Source organism: Tenrec ecaudatus, chromosome 9 (assembly GCF_050624435.1).
Source record: "Tenrec ecaudatus isolate mTenEca1 chromosome 9, mTenEca1.hap1, whole genome shotgun sequence".
Classification (NCBI taxonomy): domain Eukaryota; kingdom Metazoa; phylum Chordata; class Mammalia; order Afrosoricida; family Tenrecidae; genus Tenrec; species Tenrec ecaudatus.
In genome coordinates this window covers 76017791-76036930 of record NC_134538.1, presented here as the reverse complement: position 1 = coordinate 76036930, position 19140 = coordinate 76017791, and the positions used below count along the sequence as shown (strand labels likewise).

The 19140-nt window shown below is 43.4% G+C and overlaps 1 protein-coding gene across 1 annotated transcript; it reads left to right on the top strand.

Annotated features, from left to right (window-relative positions):
• The first annotated feature begins 270 nt into the window (after window positions 1-270).
• Window positions 271-15768, top strand: PPP1R17 (protein phosphatase 1 regulatory subunit 17). The gene is made up of 4 exons (XM_075557557.1): window positions 271-352; window positions 2976-3128; window positions 5273-5425; window positions 15689-15768. Exons 1-4 carry the CDS (start codon window positions 271-273, stop codon window positions 15766-15768), a joined length of 468 nt encoding a protein of 155 aa, XP_075413672.1.
• The last annotated feature ends 3372 nt before the right edge of the window (window positions 15769-19140 follow it).

The following is a 19140-nucleotide window of genomic DNA, read 5'->3' as shown; positions in this document are numbered from 1 at the left end:
CGACTGCCTGTCTCTGTAAAGATTCACAGCCGAGTAAACCCCGGCGTTACTATGCATCGGAATGAACGCCACATCAGTGGGGTTTGGGATTTTGAGTAGCCAAGTATCAGAAGCTGACTTGAAGCATGGGAGCATCATGAGGATGCTCCTAAGTTAACCATAATAAGGAATACTCGATATATGTGTTCACTTTGTCACCACACGGCACGCTAATGGGCCCATATATTTCGCTAGCGCTGGAGAAGAACTGCTCCGGCTCCCCCTCTTTGGATGATGTCAACCGAGCAAATGCAGCCCCTGAAGCTCTCAGAAGACAGGCTGGACACGCTGGACCCTCGCTGCAGCCATTTAGGTAAATGCTGTAAAGTGAAGGTCAGCGGTGGGCGTCAGAAAGGGGGGGCGGCGGGGGACAGGCCACGGGGAGGGAACCCCTCTGAAACGTGATAGGCAGAGCCTTCTGGTGCCAGCCAGCACCAGATGGACAGGCACACAGCCAGGGGTCTGTGAGGTTTGCCACGTCAGTGTTAGCAGAAACACTGGGGGGAGGTGCATGAGGGTTAAAAAGGGCGAGAGAGGGCCTTGTCCTCATTCTCGGCTCTGTCAGAGTGCCCAGCGGAGCTTTTCTGAGACAATAAATGGAAGGTGGTGGTAGAGCTACTTTCTAGTATTTTCCAGGCACTCTGACACCCCATGTGCAGCGCCAATAAAATATTTCAACTATCTCTCTTTGCCGATAAGACGGAATTTTAAGAAGCCTTTTTCTGCTTTATTGTCAATCTGTTTCCTTTCCAGAACTGACTTTTTGCATAACCTTTGTAATGAAAATACCAGAAACATTTCTGCTTCGCCCCATTTCTAAAAATGAGACACTCAGACTTTTGATAGATGAGTCTTTTGCATATTCATAGCCTTTGTTTATGGCTCATCTGGCTATGACTCCCCCTCTTCTCCCCTCTCCCCACTTGCCATCAAGATATTTTATGTTCCAGGATGTCTCAAAAAGTGGGGAAAAGTGCCAATTGAAGTAAAAGCCAGAATTGAAGCAGAAAATCTTGCTTTCTGCCTCGGATCTTGGGATCAAACCGGGACCTGTGATGGATCTAGGTTAGGCTGCATCTCTAGAGAACCCACAGCTGGGCAGCATCTATGCGGAGATTGTTTCAATGGTCCACCCAACCACCCACTGAGTCCGTCACGTGACAATTGTGTATGGTGTGTGAAACCGAGGAAAGGATGACTGTGCCACGCAGATGCACATTCTAAAAATAGGTTTTATTCAGACAGATGTGAAGCTGCGAGTCCCTGGAGGCCTGGGTTGGATCCCAATCCCATCAACTGTCAGCAATGTAATCTTCAGCCTCTCTCTTGGCCTTCTGAGCTTCCGTTTCCCCACCTACAAATTGAGGATAATCATACACTTTCCTTATGGGCTTATTGTGAGGGTTCCCAGTTGGTAAAGCACAGGCACTGTCAAACCAGGAAAGATGGTGGCCCATCCCACAGTGTGGAAAACCAAACCTGAAACAAACCCACTGCCATTGACTGAATTTCCACTCATAGTGACCTGATACAGGGTTTCTGAGATTGTAAATCTTTGGGAGACCAGAAAGCCTCATCTTTTTCTTGGCAAGGGGCTGGTGGGTTAGAACTAGTGACCCTGCAGGTAGCAGGCCAACACCTATCCCACAGCTCTATGAGGAATCCTTACTGTGTATGAAGCCACCTAAGACATAGGTGGTGGTCAGTAAAGTCTCCCTCACCCCTCCCTGATTTTGGAGCGCATATAAAACTCACTACTAGTACACAGTTCACTGCCTTACAATACACACTTCACTTCACATGGTTCCATCTCAACATAAAAGTTTATGAAATCGGCATGATTGAATGAAATCAAACTGATTTTAGGTGAAAGGAAATATTTATTTTTACTAAAAGTGACTGAAGAGCATAATGGCCCTTTGATTTTGATTTTTTTGTTGTTGTTAAGTATGACGGTCCTTTGATGACATTGGAGTAAGGGGTGATGGTACTGACCACCTCTAAGGATGGGTTCCTTATGTATGATGGGGATTCTACAAGAAGGGACTAGCTAGGCATAAAGCCCAAACAATTGTCTATAAATTGAAGGCAAGGCCCTTTCTTATTTTTCCCTTTTATCCATGGACCTTGACACAAAGGTTGTTATACAAGAGGACCTGAATTTTTTAATTTACTGAATATTTAATAACATTTATGGAACAAATAAATATATACTATAGTTATATGTAGACTCACAAAACCAAACAGAAAGTATTTAGCACTGATTTATCATTATTTTTCCATGTCTTGAAGAATATTTCAAATTTGGGAGTCTTTTCTAAAGGAAAAGGAGATAATTAAAGAGAGAAGGAGAGAAGAAAGTTTGGAGGATGGGGAGCTGGAGGTGCTGAAAACGTCAAATAATATCTTCATTTCCTCCTATTCATTCATACCTTAGACAAAGCCAGACGGCCCTCGGCTATACTTAGAGTTTCCAGATAAGAATGCTTTGACACATAACAGAAGACTTCACTGCACAAAATGGACCATAGTCCCTTCCCGATGGGTGCTCCATGGGAGAAAGATGCAAAGACAACGGTCTTAGAAACCCTGTGGAGCAAGCTGGCTTTGTCCCATAGGGTCTCTCTGAGTTGGAATCCACCCGACAGCAATAGGTTTGGGATAGTGTATGCCTGCAAGACTACTGAAGACCATAGTAAAGAGGCCAAAATTATTACCATATGTATTTGAGTATAAGCCGAGGTTTTCATCACATTTTTAATGCAGTTTTGGTGGTAAAATTAGGTGCCTCTATGGATATTTTGGCTGGCTTATACTCTAGTATATATGGTATCTAGTTTTCTACCCTTATCATATGTAATGATGTAATTGGAAGCCATCCAATATGTGGCTGAATTGTTATTCACACTGATATTTTGTGTATCCTGCCCCATCAGATGATCTTTCAGACCAGTTTATTAAAGACTGTGATCTCAAAAAGAAGCCAAGGAAGGGGAAAAATGCCCAAGCCACCCTGAATACAGATTCGGACCAAAAAAAACCAAGAAGAAAAGATACGCCGGCCCTGCACATCCCTCCTTTTATACCAGGTAATGGGCCATGAGCTCACCTTGCACATGGGTCCAGGAAAATCAATCAAAGACACTAGATCGTGTTGGTTTTTAATACCTTTTTATTTAAATATTTTGATATTTGTTTAATGATTATAGACTTTCATCTTAGAATTATTTATTATATAGATGGTCACCATAACAAATGCATTCTCAAGTTTCAATGGCTTCACATCAGAGTTTGTTTCTCTCACCAGTAGTGACAGTTAGATATGAAAAGAGGTGGGCAGGACTCCAGACAGTCACTCAGGGACCCAGGCTAAGGGAGGGTCAGACATCCCAGCAAATGGTGTCCAAAGTCACTATGAACCTCAATATCCAGTAGACCTGGGGGCTTCCCAGGGTTTATGTGGCCAGGCCTGGGAGTGGCGCCCAACAAGAAGGCCTCCACTGGCTGAAAGGTAAGCTCCCCATGGGCCCAGGAGAAAAGCAAAACAATTTTCTATACAACTAACATGTCTTCAACACCTTTGGACATGACTTGTGTCTACAATTCCCAGAAGTTTTGTTTCCTTTTCTCCTTCCTTCCTTCCCTGATCATTTACGGAATGTCCTCGCTCTGATATGCTGTGAAAGGTGCAAAATAATGAAACACAGATCTTGTGAAATCAATCCTGCATGGGATAAACAACAACAACAACAAAAATCCCTGTTACTGTCAATTCAACTCCCGACTCATAGGGACCCCACATAGAGTAGAACTGTGCTCCCCGGCAATTTCAATGGCTCCCGTGTCTTCAGTGGGAGACGGCCAGCGTTGCTCCCACAGTGCCTCTGAGTGGACATACACTCCGAATCTGTGGGTAGTAGCTGAACAAGTCCACTCTGCACCACCAGCAGACTCCATCAACATCAGTAAACCCCAGAAGCACATCTGTGGCTGAAACTTGCAGTGGAAAGTACGCAGAGCAGTCTGAAGAGTGAATCGTGGTATGTTTTTAGAGAAGACTTTCTGTAGATTTCTTAAATGGTAGGAAAAGCTTTACATGAAAAATAGAGGCAAGATCATCATGGGTGGAGAGGAGCGCACTAACTGAGCCATCAGAGTGGAAGCGGGGAACACGTGGATTATAGAAAAGCAAATGGCCAAGCCTGGCTGAGAGAAAGGTCATTTGAGAAAGGAAGATCTGGGACCAATTCCTGTCTCTGAACCAATGCTCCTTATTGCTGTAAGCACATTTCTTAACTTTACTTGGGCTCATTTTTCACTCCAATGGTTGATGGTGGCAGTCATATTAAATAGCTCAAGGCTTTATGAAACTGAAATTAAACCGTGCATGTAAAACCCTTTCCAAAGAACAGGCTCTATAAGGTAGCCTCCACATGTGCTCACTCTTGCTATATAGAAACTTCTAACTAAATAGATTTGAAAAGTTATGTTATACAGCCTATTTCACAGGTAGATCGGTAAATATATCAGGATATAAACCAAACCAAATCTATTACCAACAAGTCGATTCTAACTTACAGAGTCCATAGATAGGGTTACTGTAACAGTAAACCTTCACAGGAGCGGACAGCCTCATCTTTCTCCCACAGAGTGCCTAGAGGGTTTGAACTGCCAACCTTCCAGTTAGCAACCAAATACCTACTATGCAGCATCCCCGGGGCATCTCACATATGGGCATTGTTGTGGTTGTTGTTGTCAGGTGCCATGGAGTCAGTTCCAACTCATAGTTAACCAATGTATAACAAAGAAACACTGCCTGGTCCTATGCCACCTTCACAATGTTCTTATGTCTAAGCTCATTGGTGCAGCCACCATGTCAATCCATCTTCTTTTTAACTGCCTCTCCACTTCTCCAAGTATAATGCCCTTCTCCAAGGACCAGTCTATCCTGACGAAATGTCCAAAGTATGTGGGTCGAGGTCTTGCCATCCTTGTCTCTACGGAGCATTCTGACTATACTTCTTCCAAGACAGATTTGTTCATGCTTTAGGCAGTCCATGGTACTTTTAATATTCTTCACTAACACCATAATGCAAATGCATCCATTCTTCTTTGGTATTCCGTAATCCCTATCCAACTTCCACCCGCTTTTCAGGTGACTGAAAATGGGCCAATGTTGAAATATTAGGAGATATGCCATTGACTCTCTCCCTCTCTTCCCCTAATCATGCAGGCATGCTTTCAGAACATTTAATAAAAAGATATGATGTCCAAGGGAGACATCCAAAGAACAAGATGAGTCCAGCCCTTCATAACACGGACCTGGAACAGAAAAAGCCAAGGAGAAAAGACACCCCTGCCCTGCACATGCCCCCCTTTACAGCAGGTAAAACAGCTGGTACAGGGCATTTGCAGAAGGGGGTGGGGACAGATCAAGAGCTCTACCATCTGGATGTGGCATAGGAATGACCTTGTCCTGACCTAGCAAGCTGGGTCCCACGGAAGGGCTGCTGCCTCTCCAGTTTATCTTCACTGAGGGATCCCCAGGGGCTGGCCTGGGCTTAGGGGAAGGTTGGGAGATTGCTCATACTTCAGCAGAACAGGCCAAATTCTCTGAGTCCATGAAATTTTGAGAAGAATCTCCTCCCCTCAAATCTTACATGAATACTGCATCTGGTGGTTAATGGTCTATATTCCCATGACACAGGGAATTTATTTAAAAAAATACAGAAGAGTGAGAGAGATGCAGAAATACTGGCAGCTCTCTGAATATATCAACAAACTAAAATTTCTGATTGAAATATGTGCGCAGCCCCAGGCTATACAGTATGAGGTATGGTTTGTTTGTTTCTCTGCAAATTTTATGTGCTGGTTGGGAATAAGATATGAATATTCATGGTTAGCATAGACAGTGCTTGTGCAGGCACCACACATGCACACTCATGACAGGGTACATGCACTTACAAAGGTGGAGTCAAAGACCTGGTGGAAAATGTAATTAAATGATAATGAAGGAACTAGGAGGTAAAGTGCATTTATAGGTATGTACATATGTAAATATAATTATGTATGAGGACAGGAAAATAGATCTATGTACATATATTTATAGATTTAGAATGAAGGTAGCAGATGGACATTAGACCTCTACTCAAGTACTCCCTCAATGAAAGAACACTTTGTTCTATTGAACTGGCATTCCATGATGCTCACCATCCCAACAAAATCACTGAAAACAAATGGGTGCATAAGCAAATGTGGTGGAGAAAGCTGATGGTGCCAAGCTATCAAAAGATATAGTGCCTGGGGTCTCAAAGCTTTAAGGTAAACAAGCGGCCATCTAGTTCAGAAGCAACAAAGCCCATATGGAAGAAGCATGAAGGAATCAGGCATCAAAGAACAAAAAATTATATCATTGTGAATGAGAGTGAGTGGAGAGTGGAGGCTCAAAGCCCATATGTGGACAACTGGACTTCCCCTTACAGAGGGTCACAGGGATGAGACAAGCCAGTCAGGGTGCAGTTTAGCAACAATGAAACATACAACTTTCCTATAGTTCTTAAATGCTTACTCCCCCGACTATTGACACCAATTTTACCTTACAAATCTGGCTGGACTGGAGGATGTAAACTGCTACAGAAAGGAACTCGAAACACAGGGAATCCACGACAGATGAACCCCTCAGGACCAGTGTTGAAAGTGACGATACTGGGAGGGTGGAGAAAAAGTGGGGTAGAAAGGGGGAACTGATTATAAGGATCTACATATAAACTTCTCTCTGCAGGATGGACAGCAGAAAGGTGGGTGAGGGGAGACATTGGACTGTGTAAGATATGACAAAATAATAATAATTTATAAATTATCAAGGGTTTATGAGGGAGGGGTGAGTGGTGAAGGAGGGGCAAAAATGAGGAGCTGACACCAGGAGCTCAATTGGAAGCAAATGTTTTTAAAATGATGATGTCAACAGATGTACAAATGTTCTTGACACAATGGATGTATGTATAGATTGTGATAAGAGTTGTACGAGCCCCCAGTAAAATGATTTCTTTAAAGATGTATAATCAGGTATCAACAAAAAATTAAATAATTGTAAGTGGGGGGGAGTGCAGAGTGGAGACCCAAAGCCCATCTGTAGGCAACTGATATCCCCTTACGGAAGGGTCGTGGGGAGGAGACAAGCCTGTCAGGGTGCAGTGTAGCAAGGATGAAACATACAACTTTCCTCTAGTTATTTAATGCTTCCTCTCCCCCACTATCATGATCCCAATTCTACCTTGCAAATCTGGCTAGAGCAGACTGTACACTGGTACAGATAAAAGCTGGCAACATAGGGAATCCAGGACAGATACACCACTCAGGACCAATATTGAGAATAGCAATACCAGGAGGGTAAGGGGAAGATGGGGGAGAAAGCAGGAACTGATCACAAGGATCTATATATAACCTCCTCCCTTGGGGATGGACAACAGAACAGTGGGTAAAGGGAGACATCGGACAGTGTAAGATTTGAAAAAATAATAACTATTTATAAGTTATCAAGGGTTCATGAGGGAGAAGGGTTGGGGAGGGAGGGGGAAATGAGCTGATTCCAAGGGCTCAAGTAGAAAGGAAATGTTTTGCGAATGATGGTGGCAACAAATGCACAAGTGTGCTTGGATGGATGGATTGTGATAAGAGTTGTATGAGCCCCCAATAAAATGATTTTTTTTTAAGTATAGCCCTGAAAACCCAATGAGGAATATTTACTCTAGCCTATGGAATCGCTGAGTCAGAATGGATTTAATAGCAATTAGTAGCATTTATACCAGCTATTCAATATTTCATTTACAAAAGAAGATAATGAAATTTCCCACAAATGTTTTGATGCCCCTGGTGTGTGTGTGTGTGTGTGTGTGTGTGTGTGTGTCTGTGTGTGTGTGTGTGTGGTGGTATATGTATGAGCGAGCTTTCCAACATTTATAGACCAATTCTATTTCTTTCACTTCCATTTTTCTACAAACTTTTAAAAGTCTCCATGATTATGGGTGTGCATGCATATCAGATGTGTATGTGCATATTAAAGATATCTTTTTCACAAATATTTTTTAAACTCCCATGTGTGTGTGCATATGTATGGTGAGAAATGGTAGCCAGGGGCAGTGGATAATATGCTAATGATTACTGAGAGTCATTCTCTGATGGACATGGAGGTCTACATATCTCATCTTTTTTTTTAATCAACTGAATATCACAAGAGAGGAGCTGTTATACCCTTTACAGACAGAGGAACTGGAAGCGAATTTAATTCACTTCTTCAGCCACTTTCAATTCTTTAAATTCTCAAGTGGAATGAAATCAGTGATGGGTGGATGGAGGATGGGTGGCTGGTTGGTTTGATCTGACCGGATAATGAACAAGATAAAACACTATTATGTGGCATAACTGAGGTTCCAACTCATGTCTGTCTGATCTTTGGGAAGTTTTGCATTTGCCCTATGTTATGGGTGAGAGTTTTAGTATTAGGGGTATACAGAGGAAGTATTCTTGGGAGGAGATGGGATTTTTATCATTATTATTAAATAATATTTCTCTTCATTTAATATCAATATTTTAATATTTCATTACAAAATGACTGCCAAGAATCCATCATGACAAAGGGCAATCAAGGGGCTTGGCATGCCCAGTCTTGTTGAAGGGTTATGGCAAGTCTCTGCATTTGTGTTTGTTGGTCCTTCTTTCTCTCGTCCTCTAGTCTCACTGCCTTTCTCCTCTATCTACCCCAATGTTTTTGCTAGTCTCTCTATCGATGGTGAACTGCAAGGGTGTGACTTTGAGACTCTCCTCCTGGTCAACAGTGGTCAGGAATATCATTGTTTCTGTCTTTCTCTGTTTCACACACACACACACACTCACCTAGAATCCAGCCTTTTGGTTCTTTGATTACATGCAAGATCCTGAGATAATATAACTCACAGCTATCAAGTCAATGGCAACTCATAGTGACCCGAAAGGACAGGGTAGAAGAGGCCCTGTGATTTCTGAGACTGAAACTATTTTTGGAGGAGAAAGCCCAATCTTTCTCCCTAGGAGCAGCTGGTAAGTTTGAACTGCTGACCTTACAGATCACAGCCCAGTTCATAACCACGATGCCACTAGAGTTCCTTAAACCAAGCAATAGTTCCTGTTAACTGGTAAGAACTGTGTGCCTTGAGGATTATACTCTTTTCAGAACTTCTACATGGGATCAAATTGATATCAATTTGAAAGATTAGATAGGAAATGTAGGGCGGCATGAATTTACATTAACCAGGTAGAAACAACTCAGACAAGAAGGGTGAGAATGGGTACACAACTTGAAGAATGTAACCAATGTCACTAAATCATATGTGTAGAAATTAAGTTGGCATATGTTTTGCTGTGTATATTCTTGACAATCACAATAAGGTCAATATAATTTAGCTGAGAGGAAAGATGATATGGAGCAAGAGGCATTTCTCCAGAAAAATGGATCAGATCAAAGCCTAGTAGAGAGGGTCTGCACCTGCCTCAGCCAGTCTTTCCTCCTAGGTCTTGTGCATCCCTGCCTGCACTCATCCTTTCATCTACCGTATAGTCTCCTCGAGTTCTGCCACTGTCCAGGTGCCAGTCACATTTTCAGCCTCAACTAGTTGAAATCCTCTGCAAATAGACCTCTGCAAGTCAAAATGATTCCCTTTTCTACCGAGTTTACTCTGTATTAAGAATAATTCACCCACTTTCATCGAGTTGATTGACTCTATAGGATAGAACTGCCCCTGTGGGTTTCTGGGGTTGTAAATCCGTACAGGGACAGATATTCTCGTCTTTCTTCCTCCAAGTGGAGCAACTAGTAGATTCCAACAGCTGACCTTGTGGTTAGCAGTCCAGAGTGTAACCCATTACACCACCAGGGCATGCAGTTACCCAAGATCGTGCCTTCTCTTTTAGAACTGGACCTATTATTCTGTTGATATTATTGTAGCTGTTGTTTTGATTGATTTATACCAATAACTTGTGTAATAAACTCATGAGGACTGGGCTGGGATTTCTCTGTAGAGTTGATGTTCTACCTGACAGCCACAATTCTGCAGTTCCTAAAGGAGACGGATGGTCTTTACTGAAGGCCTTCTTGGGAAAGGCTTAGTAATGTCACGCAAATCTTATGGGTAGGGAATCATCTTAGGATTTTTCCAGTTACAGTGGATTCGAATTAGACTATAGCGACTCCACGTGCAGAATTGGAAGGAGGCAGCACCCATAGGGTTTCAGTTGACTGGCTTATCATTTTGAAGCAAATCCTATAGTTGTTAGGTTCTGTCGCATCTGTCTGCCTCATAGTGAATCTATGTACCACAGAAGGAAACATAACTTTCTACTGAGGCCCCTCTGAGTGAACTTGAACCTCTAACTGTAGGCTAGCAGCCAAATGTATTAACCACTATGCCAAGACTCGTTTGTCCTACTGCGTGAGGTGAAAATACAGACATTGAGGTCAGAAAGGCCTGGGTTGGATCATTGGCTCTGCCGGTACTACATTTGTCACTCTGTAAAAATGACATAAATGATCAGAATCATCTTTCAGGCCTTAATCCATGAGAGAGGGGTGTGAAATACTTGGGAATTAACAAAATACACAAAGTACTTAGCACAGTCCCTAGACTATTGAAATCCCTCTAGACACGTTCTCTTCCACTCTGTGTTGAATCTTCCATCCTCTGACATAAGTCCCTGACTTTTGGAACGTAAGCATGCTCTCAGTCACAGCTGATTTTTACCTTGCTTTGTAAACTTGCTGACTCAAGGAGTTTCCCAAGGTGCTGAGCTCTGCCACCTGGCAATGGGTGCTGCCTCCTTCCAACAGCTGGGGTCTCTCAGTGGTACTGAAATTGTAGCTAAAAATGTGGTGGTTGGAACCCACCACCAAGATAGGCCTACCCATCTGCCCTGGCCCAAGCCCTGACAAGTCAATGGGGCACAGGTCTATTCTGGCACCAGGAGGTCACCGTGATCCAGAATCAGCTACACTAAGCAACAGCTCCAGCATCAACATTCTAAGAGAGCCATCTCTCTACGGAATAGCAAATGTTGGTGCAACCGTGCACGGTCTCGAGTTTGTACATGTGATAGATAGAATCCCTTGGATCAGCAAATCTCTGTGTTACAAGTACGTGCAATTACAGTGATTGTTCCATGATTTTAGCTTTCATTAGTATATTAGCTGAAGTGCTTCGTTTTTGAAGAGGCTTTCCGATTTGGCAGTAATCGCAGAGCTAGTTGAGCTGATAAGGACAGAGCCTTTGGCAGATGTTTCCAGAGACTCACATTGGTTCTAATAAGGGCGTTGAGAGGAACTCACAGACAAATGCACTCTGGAGAGACCTCCTCTCATTAGCCCTTGGCAAATGGAAACTGGACAAAGATTCACTCTCTCCACTAAATTTCTTGCTAACTACCTTCATTCCTCTGCGTTAATGAGTTGCTTTGACAGGTTCCAACTGCCAAAACAACCCCTCCACGTGGAGCCATCTTGGGCTGCCTTGCCAGCCCAAGTTTTTCTCCCAATTTGGCCCAGTTTCTAGGACTCCCCATGCTGGCGAATGCACCGTAGGTAAGAAGCATTGGTTGTGATTGGTCACTCCCGGGTATCCAAAGCCTCCTTAAGAAAGAAAAAAGAATTCAATCTAGGCTTGTGCCAAAGAGGAGGAGGCCTGCTGGCAGTGGCAGCATGCCCTGGGCAGCTAACCACAAAGTTTGAATCCAGCAGCCGCTCTGTGGGAGAAAGATGAGACTTTCTACCCTAGCAGAGATGTACAGTCGCAGAAACCCACAGGGGCAATTTTACTCAGATCTATATATAAGGTAACTTTGGGTCCAAACTGAGTCCATATGTCTGAGTTTTGTTGTTGTACTATGTTGGTTCAGTTTGGTTTGGTGCCAAAAGGAACCAGATGTAAGAAAGAAGAATGGGATTGGAAGTGCTAGACAGGACTCCTGGAAATTTGTGAACACTTGGCTAGCCGTTGAAATCAAAACGCAAAATCTTGTCTTTGCATGAAGTAAAGAGAGTGGTGTAGCCTTTGAAAGTGACTCTAATTATTTTTGTGTTTCACAGAACAGAGTATGAGAGGGCTTCAAAAAGTTCATGGAAAATTGGAATGAGGAGAAAATGGAATTTCCTTATGATCTTTTTGAAAACCTCTTATATTTCCTCTGGTGTGATGGCTAAGAAGAATATTCATGGGTAACCAGCTTTAGATGGTGCTTTGTGGTGGTATCAGGGTCTACAACAGCTTGTTTCAAGGTTAGTTAGTCCTTCACCACCTTGGACAGATCACCTTGACTTCACACAAAACAAAACTCTAACCAAAGGAGCCCTTGGGGTGATTCAGATAAAAATTTGACTTTAATCACAGGCCAGCTGTTCAAACCCACCAGCCTCTCTAAGGGACCAAGATGAGTGTGTCTGTTCTTATAAAGATTTACAGCCTCAAAACCCCTACATAGACTCACAATGAGTCATGATCAACCCCATGGCAGTAGGTTTTATTTTATTTTGTAATCCCTAATGAACATCCAAGTTCCCCAATCTCTCCTGTACTGAGAGAGGGGGGAGGGGAAGGAATTGACATTTGTTGACTTCCCAAATATTGAACATCCTACGTTAGATGTCAAAATATATTTTGAGAACTTTATGATTCAGTAAGGGAGATGGCTGTATTATCCAATGTTTCCACAATGCAAAGGATTACTTCACTAGAAGTTCACTCAAGCACATATTTTTTAAATGACATAAGTCTACCTAAGGACCTCAAATTATGGGGGCATTAAAAGAGATCTCCCTCCGCCAATTTTATGGATGAATAAACTGAGGCGCAGATAGTTTAAGTCATTTGCTCAAAGTTGATTGGCCACCAAGAGGGAAGTTTCTAGGTGTAAATCCACATTCCTCCAGTGACTTGCCGTGATTCCCACAGGAGACCATGAGGATTAGGCACAATGGACTAGACCCATGTTTCTCAAAGGTCAGTCAACTTCAATCCACCGAAGGCATTATGAAGCATCGAGAAAAAGAATGCAGTAGCAACATAAAGCTATTATGAACTTAAGCCTCATCTTAAGCAATGAGATTTTGGTGATCTGCCCTATACTTTTCCATAATGAGGCAGGGGATGTCGACAGCTGATTCCCTCGGTGGTGAACTGGTCAAGCACTCAGACACTAACAGAAGTGTTGGCAGGTCACACTCACCCAGAAGCCCTTGGAAACATGCTGAGCAGTTGGTCTGGTGGTCGGTGTCAAAAACGTCACAGCCATGAAACCTCTACGTCTACGCTGTGCACATAGAGGTTCCGTGAACTAGGAATGGCAGGTTTGGTTCCATGCCAGTGTAGGAGCATAAAATGTTCCATCCATTTCCACTTGCCATTATGTCTTGTGCTCAGACGGAAGACCCAACCCACTTTGGGAAGGTTGGCTCAGATGATCTGAATAGGATCCTACCATCCCTGAAATGTCAGAACTTATTCCACCACCACCCCCTCAGATTCCTGTCTCAAAGAACCCAGTATTGAGGAATTTAAAAGATCTTGCCTATATGGAATCAACCCAAATTTGGCTGAATGTAAGGTGATGGGAGGATGGAAGCTTTGGGGACTTGATAGCTAAGCCAAGTTCTTCTACAATTCTAGTCTTACTTCGAAGAACAAATCCAAGCCCTTTTTTTGCTGGTAGCAAAAAAAAAGTTCCCCACTGTGTTTCATCAGTGATTTATGCAAAAGCTTTGGTTTCAGCCAGCCTCTTCAAATTGTTTTTCTCCTCCAATAAATATCAGCTAATTGGTAAAGAACCCATACGAACAAACTAGCAACTGACTCAAATGAATAGTCATTAAGATTAACACGTCATTTTCATTAATTTGCCACTGTTGAATGGAGTCCAGTGTCGTGGAAAGACTTCTTGCGGTGCAGAGCATCCTCTCTCAAGCTTAGCTCTTTATGAAATGTTTCATGAATGGAAAGGTCTAATTATGAGACAGGATGGTGGAGGGAGGGAAGGAGTGGGAGTGTGGGTAGGGAACAAACCTCGTTATCTGGCTTCGAGGACTTCTGAAACCAGAGAAGACTGGCCTGGAATCATTGCTGCCTTTGTCCTTTTATTAAAATGACCCCACTTCTTATATAGAAGATGAACAAAGTCATAGAAGATGAACAAAGTCACCCAGACCACCGTGGTTGGTCTTTTATGGGCTGATTCATCTCTTTAATGGTGTTCACACCTCTGAATTTTACAGACCAGTAAAAATTTTAAAAACAAAATAGGGTGGAGCTCAAGGTCATTGTAGAAACTTTAAAAGAAGTTGATTTTAGTTTCTGAGGTGATGAGAGTTTACACAGCCACATCAGCAGTGCCTGCATGTACCATTCGGTGCGGTTCTTTAGTGGTACACCGTTCCTTACCTTCCTTTGCTATGTTGTTCCCCTTCCATAACGTAAACTCTCTGCTCTCTAAGTTTCTGATTTAATCTTTCAAGTTGCTTTTGCCAATTTGACCCCATCTAGGTCCCTCTTCAAAGAAGAGCCCGATGCTCAGGGCAGACATTCTCTATGAAGGAAGCTAACGTATTGTTTGATTTTAAGAAGACCTCAGGGAATATGTTTGGTTACATCCTATTTCTTCCTCCCTCTCTTTCCTCGCCTCTTGGCCCAACCAAGTGGAGAACATTTTAGTTTGCTAAAAAACAAACATACACCAACCACCTATCAACCCTAAATGTTCATCTTTATAAATGATATTTTAATCACCCAAAGAAGGAAAAGTATCATCTCAAATTTAAAAAAATTTTTTAATAGCCATTCAAGTTATAGTCATACAGCTGTATGGGAAAACAAATAAACAAAAGCTTATTACTCTTTCCTTATTTTCTCTGAACCTTGTAAACTTTATAGTGTATTGATATTGACATTTGGAAATGCCAGGCCCAGACCCTGTGCTCAATCTTTTTCCAGGCGTTAGTGAAAGGTTTAACATCTGACTTATTCAGTCTTCCCAGTTTGTTTCAGAAGGAAATAATCTAACCAACTGTGAAAGGAAAGTAGAAACTGACTCCGACCTGGCCACTTGTGTGGCTCTGTGCAAAAGGCTTCACGTACATCTTACTAAATGTCACAAGCACATGCACCTTCATGAAACATTACCATGTCCTCATTGCGCCTCTGGGAAAACCTTGGTATGAAGATGTCAGCGGTCCCAGCACACACTGAGGGAGCGGCAGAAAGAGTTGAACACCCAAAGCCATCCCATTTCAATCCTACTGTGTTGCCAGCTTCGGAGCAAGATCAGAGAAGATTATAAAGGCTAAGGGGAAAGGAAGGGAGGGGAGAGGGAGGGAGGGCAGGGAAGGGGCAGGCCTCAGACTTTGGGGTTGCACATCCCCTGTCGCCAAAGTGCTGTCATCACTGACCCATGGCTCCTCTGGAGAGGCCCAGTAAAGCTACTCAGTTACTCCCCTCTTGGTTAACACCTGAACCACTTAGGTTGCAGATTCAGGAAGGTTTCTGGGCCGCTGTTTTCTTGTGTACTGGCTCTGTGCCATCTGGTTGTCTACTATTTCAATTAGAGGCACTGAATTGCAGGTGAATGCTTTGTTTTGCAGGTGTGAGACTGCTCAGGGAGGAGAGGCCCAAAGTGATCATGGAAGATGACGAAAAGGACGGTGACAAGATAACTATCTAAAGATGTCCCTGGAGGTCACTTGTAAATAGGTTACATCGGTTCCCTATGGTGACCTAGAAAGAAAAAAGAAAAAAAATAGATGTGTCTGCTCTCGTTTTGTCAGCGTCAGCCGTTAAATCCAACACCTTTTCCCCATGAGACACCCTGTGTCTGGTTGCCAGTTGCCTTTCTCTGTCTTCTCCCTTGACTCTGGTTTCTCTTCAGTACCATCCCCACACTGGGGCATCTTCAATGCAGCATAAAGGAGTGCATCATCCTAAATGAGGAGGTAACGGAGATAGATTGGGTGTTCAGACTCCGCGTCCTCTGGAACAAGAACACAAATAAGACGGGGCTCTCCCTTTGGTAGCTCCCACTGGGGCTGGACAAGAGCTGGTTTAACAGCAACCCAACACCAGCCCTGCATGATCTCCTGATGACCAGTTAGGAAGAGTTCAAATCAATGATGATGTTAGATAATCAGGTCTTATATTTCCTTTACATTCTATCAACACTTCCAGGGTCTCTGGTGACATTCTTGATTTGGTCTCATAGATACTCGATTAGGTCTCTCTTACGTAGGTGGAGTTCACAACCCACCCAACCACACCTTCAGTATAAATCCCAGAAGCAGAGAGTGTTGGTGTGTCTGATGAGCTTAGCAATATGCCTTAATATTTACTTTCAATTTTTAAAGGCAAACGTGCTTACGCAGGTTGTGCCAACAGTTGTGAATCGTGACAGGAATGATCCAGGGATAGTAATTGGTCAAATAAACGTTTGTGATCGATTTACTTTTTGAAGAATAAAGTCAGGACAATTGAAGGTCTTTTTTTAAAAACACATTTATTTTGATTCTTAATATGCTTTAGCAAGGGCAGGGGGTAAAGACATGGCTTTAGCTAGTGAGCAGAGGTGTGTACATAATCCCCATCTCAGACAGCAGCCTGTGAGTGCCGCCCAGGGGTTTCCTCCGTCAGCTGACAGACATGGAGTAGAATTGTTAGCAGGCAGAAGGCTAGATATTAAAACAGATCGCTCCTGAAATGATCACCTGTAAGCTACCACGGATGTACGCCACCTCCGACTGTGTGCTAATCCCTCCTGCCCACCTGCCTCACCACGGTAGAAATGATACAAGACTGCTGCCAATAAAGATGCTTCTATCTGAGTTGCCATGCTGTGGTGCATTACTCCCAAGTATGCCCTAGTTAGCCACAATAAAAAGAGTCCAGTTACAAAGAGAGACTAAGGAGACGTTTGTTTTTCCCCACAAAGGTTTTAAAGTGTCTGTATTAGCTGATACTATCAAACATTGATCAAACATAAATAAATGCATAATCACTTAACTCAAAAACAAACTTGGTACCATACCATTGAGTCAATCTTGACTCATAGCAACCCTTTCGGACAGGACAGACATGCTCCTGTAGGTTTCCAAGATTACAATTCTTCATGGGAGTAGGAAGGCCAACCTTTCTCCCAAGGAGTGGCTGGTGGTTTTGAACTGCTGACCTTGTACTTAGCAGCCCAACACATGAGCCACTACAAAACCAAGCCAGGCTCCTTTCACTTAACTAGGATTTAAATAAAATGCAATTTTCAGACCTCAATCACCTCAAGACATGGAAACCCTGGATCACCACATGCTGGGTGTCCTTTGGGAAGGGACATGTAAGCTCTGATATAATATAATCCCCCTGCTCCCCATCCCCCCCCACCAAAACCCTGGCTATTCCACTCAACCACGTTACCCTGTACACTCCTGTAGATGTTTGAGTTGGAGTCCATAGTCAAGACCTGCCTTGTAGGTCCCTAAAAATCCTGCACCTCTGGTTTTAGTCTCCCCTCCCGCTTCTGATGGCCCAACTGCAGCTCCGTGTGGATGTAAGTCAGATTGTGGCCAGGCTGCTAGTTGATGCGTAATGAGGAAACAGCCCCTAGAAAGCATTCAAGAAATAAAAACCCAATTCCAAGTACATGGGCAGCAGAATGATATCACTACCAGTATTAATTGTTACGCAGGGCTCGTCACTCAGAAACACCAGGTGTCCCCTGGACCCATCAGGCTTACTGACAAAGGACTCCAAGTCAGGCCAGGAAAATGTGCCTTGTACATGCAGAGCTTCCGGGGGAAATGCACCCAGTTGCTAAGTGTGTGAATGATCCCCTGTGGAAATCAATTTTCATCAGGATTTTATCCAAACTTTGATTTTAATCTGGACAAAGCCGTACTCAACTGCCATATAGGTTAGCTTTAAGAGAATGCATCTTTTCCATCATGGGGTCTCCATTTTCAGGCTTGGCAGTGAAACAGAGGAAGGCACTCGGTGCGGTGGACTGACACCCTGGCTGTATCAATGGGCTCAGGCTTGGGAATGGTTGCGAGGATGTCAGAGGACCAGGCAGTGTTATGTTCTGTTGTACAGAAGGTCGCTATGGATGGGAACTGGTTCAATGGCAGCTAACATTCCTGATCACATAGCCAAAGCTCATGAGACCAGGTGTCAGAAGTTCACTTCAAAGACGCGTCCTGGCTTCTTCCAAGGCAGACTTGTCCATTCTTCTAGCAGTCCACAGTATAGTCAATATTCTTCACCAACCCTAAAATTTAAATGCATTAATTTTTCTTTGGTCTCTTTTAAGTCATTGTCCAGATCTTACTCACATCAAAAACAAAGCCCATTCACTGCTATGTGTCCATTTTGACTCAGGACAGTGTAGAACTGCTCCTGGGGTGTTCTGAGCATGTCAGGTTTTACAGGACCCGAAAGCCTTGTCTTTCTCAGATGGAGCCACTGCCAGTTTTGAGTTGCTGACCTGGTGGTGAGTGGCCAGCATGTAACCCATTACCCCAGCAGGGCTCCTCTGGCAGGTGTATGGAGTTCTGAGGGAAACTATGACTCTGGCCAGGCCTCACCTCAGTCCTCACGGTGACATCTTTGCTCTGTCACACTTTTGAGAAGACTTTTGCAGCAGATTTGCCCATGCACCATGTTGCCTAATGTCGTAACTGCTGTTTCCAGGAGCATGGGCCATTGAGGAACCCTCAGTAATGTCGGTCTTTTATTCCATCTTCTGTGATGTTGCTCATTGGTTCTGTTGTGAGGATATGGTTCATTTTTTATGTTCAAATTTATTCCATACAGAAAGCTGCATACTCCAATCTTCATCAGTTAAATGCCTCAAACCCTCCACACTTTCAGTAGGCGAGGTGTGTTAGGCCGGGTAGACTAGAGAAACAAATCCAGAGATACTCATGTATGTATAAGAAAGTGCTTTATATGAGGGAGTCATTGTGCATCGATAAACAGCCCAGCCCAGTCCAACTCAAGTCCACAGTCTGATACCAGTCCATACGTCCCTCTTCAGGCTCACGCAGCCACAGGCAAT

Excerpts from the sequence above, each read along its gene's own strand:
- PPP1R17 (XM_075557557.1), top strand. The coding sequence starts at position 271 with ATGATGTCAACCGAGCAAATGCAGCCCCTGAAGCTCTCAGAAGACAGG. Across the intron at positions 353-2,975 it reads CCCTCGCTGCAGCCATTTAG|ATGATCTTTCAGACCAGTTT; the intron begins GTAAATGCTGTA and ends CTGCCCCATCAG. Across the intron at positions 3,129-5,272 it reads CATCCCTCCTTTTATACCAG|GCATGCTTTCAGAACATTTA; the intron begins GTAATGGGCCAT and ends CTAATCATGCAG.